This window comes from Frankliniella occidentalis, unplaced genomic scaffold, assembly GCF_000697945.3.
Source record: "Frankliniella occidentalis isolate FOCC.00 unplaced genomic scaffold, Focc_3.1 Scaffold37, whole genome shotgun sequence".
NCBI lineage: Eukaryota > Metazoa > Arthropoda > Insecta > Thysanoptera > Thripidae > Frankliniella > Frankliniella occidentalis.
In genome coordinates, this window is record NW_026267167.1 from 1085557 (window position 1) to 1088653 (window position 3097).

The 3097-nt window shown below is 50.9% G+C and overlaps 1 protein-coding gene across 1 annotated transcript in view; it reads right to left on the bottom strand.

Moving 5' to 3' along the window:
• LOC113214939 (uncharacterized) overlaps positions 1-3097 on the bottom strand; it is a 15392-nt gene continuing 12295 nt past the window's right edge. Inside the window, exons 5-7 of the mRNA XM_052266326.1 lie at positions 2127-2370; positions 1212-1336; positions 1-383 (exon numbers count right to left, since the gene is read on the bottom strand). Coding sequence (XP_052122286.1) covers positions 177-383; positions 1212-1336; positions 2127-2370 — 576 coding nt within the window. The 3' untranslated portion in view covers positions 1-176. The remainder of the gene's footprint in view (positions 384-1211; positions 1337-2126; positions 2371-3097) is intronic.

Sequence of the window (3097 nt, forward strand, 5' to 3'; positions counted from 1 at the left end):
TGTTGCTCTTGACGGTGGTACGTACGGCGTCTTTGACCAAGGAATTTACATTTTCTACATATCCAGAAAATTATTTCGGGTATTATTTTTGTGAAATGTTGTCACTTGTTTTCTCGTCATTTTTCTAGAAAAGTAGTCTTTAGTTTTCCACGCGGAAATGTTTTCGGCTTCCTTGGCTAGTCCACGATGACGGCGGCCGGCGCCAGGTCTCGCCTCAGGGCGCGCGCCGCCTCGGCGTCCAGCTGCTCGCACTGGCTGAGGTGCACCAGGCGTAGCTTGGGCGGGCGGGGCAGCTCGGCGCCGGCCCCGTGCCGCGCGCCGCCACCGCACAGCGCCGAGACCAGGTCCGGGCTGAACTCTGGAGCCCGACAGATGCTCAGCACCTGTGGAGGCGCGCAAGGCAAGGGGGAGGGTGTTAGACACTGTCCCGGGAACGCGCTTGCGAGTGAAATACACTACCGGAAACGCAAGTGTGTGAACGTGGCACACTTGGAAGGTGTGTCCATACCCACGCACACTTGATGGAGTAGGGTTGGGAATTTCCCAAATTTTCCGGTGAAATTTCGGAAAACTTTCCGAAAACATACGGAAAATAACTGAAAACTTTCCAAAATCTGGGAAATTTTTCATTTTTTCCCAGTAATTTTCTATCTTTTCCAGAAATTTTCCAGAAATTTTCCGGAAATTTTCCTGGGCTTCCAACCCTATGATGGAGTAAAGGTATGAATTTTCCTTTGAATTGCACACATCTGTACACGACTGGCATTTACATACATACAGGGTGGCCGCTCTGCCCCGTTGTTTTGAAAAGGTAGACTAGCCCGCTGACAGAAGGGGCGGGGAGGTGGCAGGGGACTGGAGATGTAGGTGCGGGCGGGGCTAGTCTACCTTTTTAAAACAACGGGACAGAGCGGCCACCCTGTACAGGTGACATTCACACATTGGGTTTACAGTTCAGAAGAAGGTGTGTTGCGCGACGACTTAACAGTTTTGCCCGTTCGTATAAATGACATGAATAATTAACGTCTTTTCCACTTTCTACTTTTTACATTACCATCCGAGTGACACAAAAATGATTCTCACACTCAATCTGTTTTGTGGGTCTGACATATTTGTCATCATTGCCCTATTCTGTTTGCAGAGTAACTACTAAGATTGCGCAATAGAGAGAGGAGTGGTTGCTCCGTCTTCTTTGGCGGCGGGTACCTCACCTCGAGGTCAGGGTACACTCTCTCCTTGCAGGCGAGCGCGCTGGTCCTCAGGAGCCGTACGGTGTCTGCGTCCCAGCGTGGCGACTCCAGGAAAACGCCTTCGATGTGGGAGGATCGATCCTTGGCTTTGCACAGGAAAAGGAAAACTGTAAGAGCTCCAGTTCCAGATAGCCCGAGGGGCTTACCCCAAATCCTAGAAACAACAAAACTTGACAAATTTGTAGGTTTTCAATACTTAGTATCAAGAAAACAGTTCTTAAATCACGTTTTCGTGAAAGTTTTGTCCTAGTTTGCGGTTGCCCAGGAAAGCTTCTGGAAAATTTCAGGAAAATTTAGGGAAAAACAGAAAATTTCCGGTAAAAATGAAAAATTTCCCAGACTTTGAAAGTTTTCCATTATTTTCCGGAAGTTTTCGGGATTGTTTTTTGGAATTTAATAACCCTACTAGTGTTTTGAGTAGTGGAGCACAGTCCCGAGAGGAAGCGACGAAATGGGGATGATATTGCAGCCACTAGAGTGGACATGCTGGAGATCCCTCGTGGAGGGCGGCAGCCGGCAGCCGACCGATATATAGCTTTCTCTCCACCACCCCCGCGTTTGAGCTCGGGCCCTCACAGACTGGGGACCCTGTGCTCCTGTGCTCATCTTGCCTTCTCCGTGGTGGGAGAGTATTAACTTTATTGGACGTCGCACGACACAAGAGCAATCTCAGGGTTGAGGGAGTAAGGTGAGGAAGGGGTTAAATTTTGTGCGAGTAAACCAATAATTGCCCTCTTCAAATCGTCTTTCACATTTTACGCTCGTTTGCAATTATTTTTCTTAGGTTTTGACTATGCGCCCGCCGATTTTTTAAAGAAAGTCTTTTGAATCACTCCAGTTGTTTCTTTGTTTTATTTTTCGCAGTCCCAGACCCACCGGGCAGCAGCGTCCACCTCCAGAAGCACTGCGGCACGTCGTGGTCCCAGCTGAAGTCGTCGCCGTCGGCGTAGAACAGCAGGCGGAGGCGGCGCAGCGGCGCGAGGCTCGACGGCGTCCTGGAGGAGGAGCAGCCCCAGGGCGCGCAGCTGGGCGGCGTCACGTTGCCGCACCCGGACAGCACCAGCTCCTCGAGGCGCGGGCACAGCGCCACCACCTGGTGGACGTCTACCTCCTCCAGCACCTGTGTACGGCAATCAGACACAACCATCCTTATTATTTTATTCACAATGTCAAGCGCAAACTCGGGATTTTTTTTTGAAGAAGTAGTCGAACCTTTTTCAGATGATTTTCTTTGTCTCTAAGAAAACTGATACTTATATTCTGAAGTATGCCAACGTTTACATCTGGATCAGATGCAATTTGGTTTGAACAAGTAGACAAACTGTGGAAAGTTGTGCGCAATGTGTCGAGTTTATTTTTATGATGAAAATCGGTACCGGTACCACGGTGCAAGTGACTCACTGCATCGTGATGCGTGCATGAAAACGCCCCCTTTTAGGAACAAAATTATTATTTCTTTACATGTCGAGTGTCGACGGAGGACTCGGGGCTCTCTCAAACAGGAGGGTGGGTATACGGGGGCTGTCGGTGGCAGCAGAGCTCTGAATGCTGCGTTCCCCGTCGGAGGTTGACCAAAGGCAGACGATGAGCTGTCCCCGCCGGTCTGTGACAGACCACCGCAGCACCTCGCCCCCTCACAGCCGCGCTCGGCAGTCTGTCTGGGACCGTCACAGTCTGTCTGGGACCTCAATGCCGTCTGCCTCGGTCGGGCCTGCTCCGACGCGTATACGCAGAGCTATCTGAGAGAAGGGGGAACTTGGCGACCACCCTACTGGCCGCGTGCACCCGCCTACACAAACGGGTCAGGTGCGAGTGACCAGAGAGAGAGAGAGAGAGAGAGAGAGAGA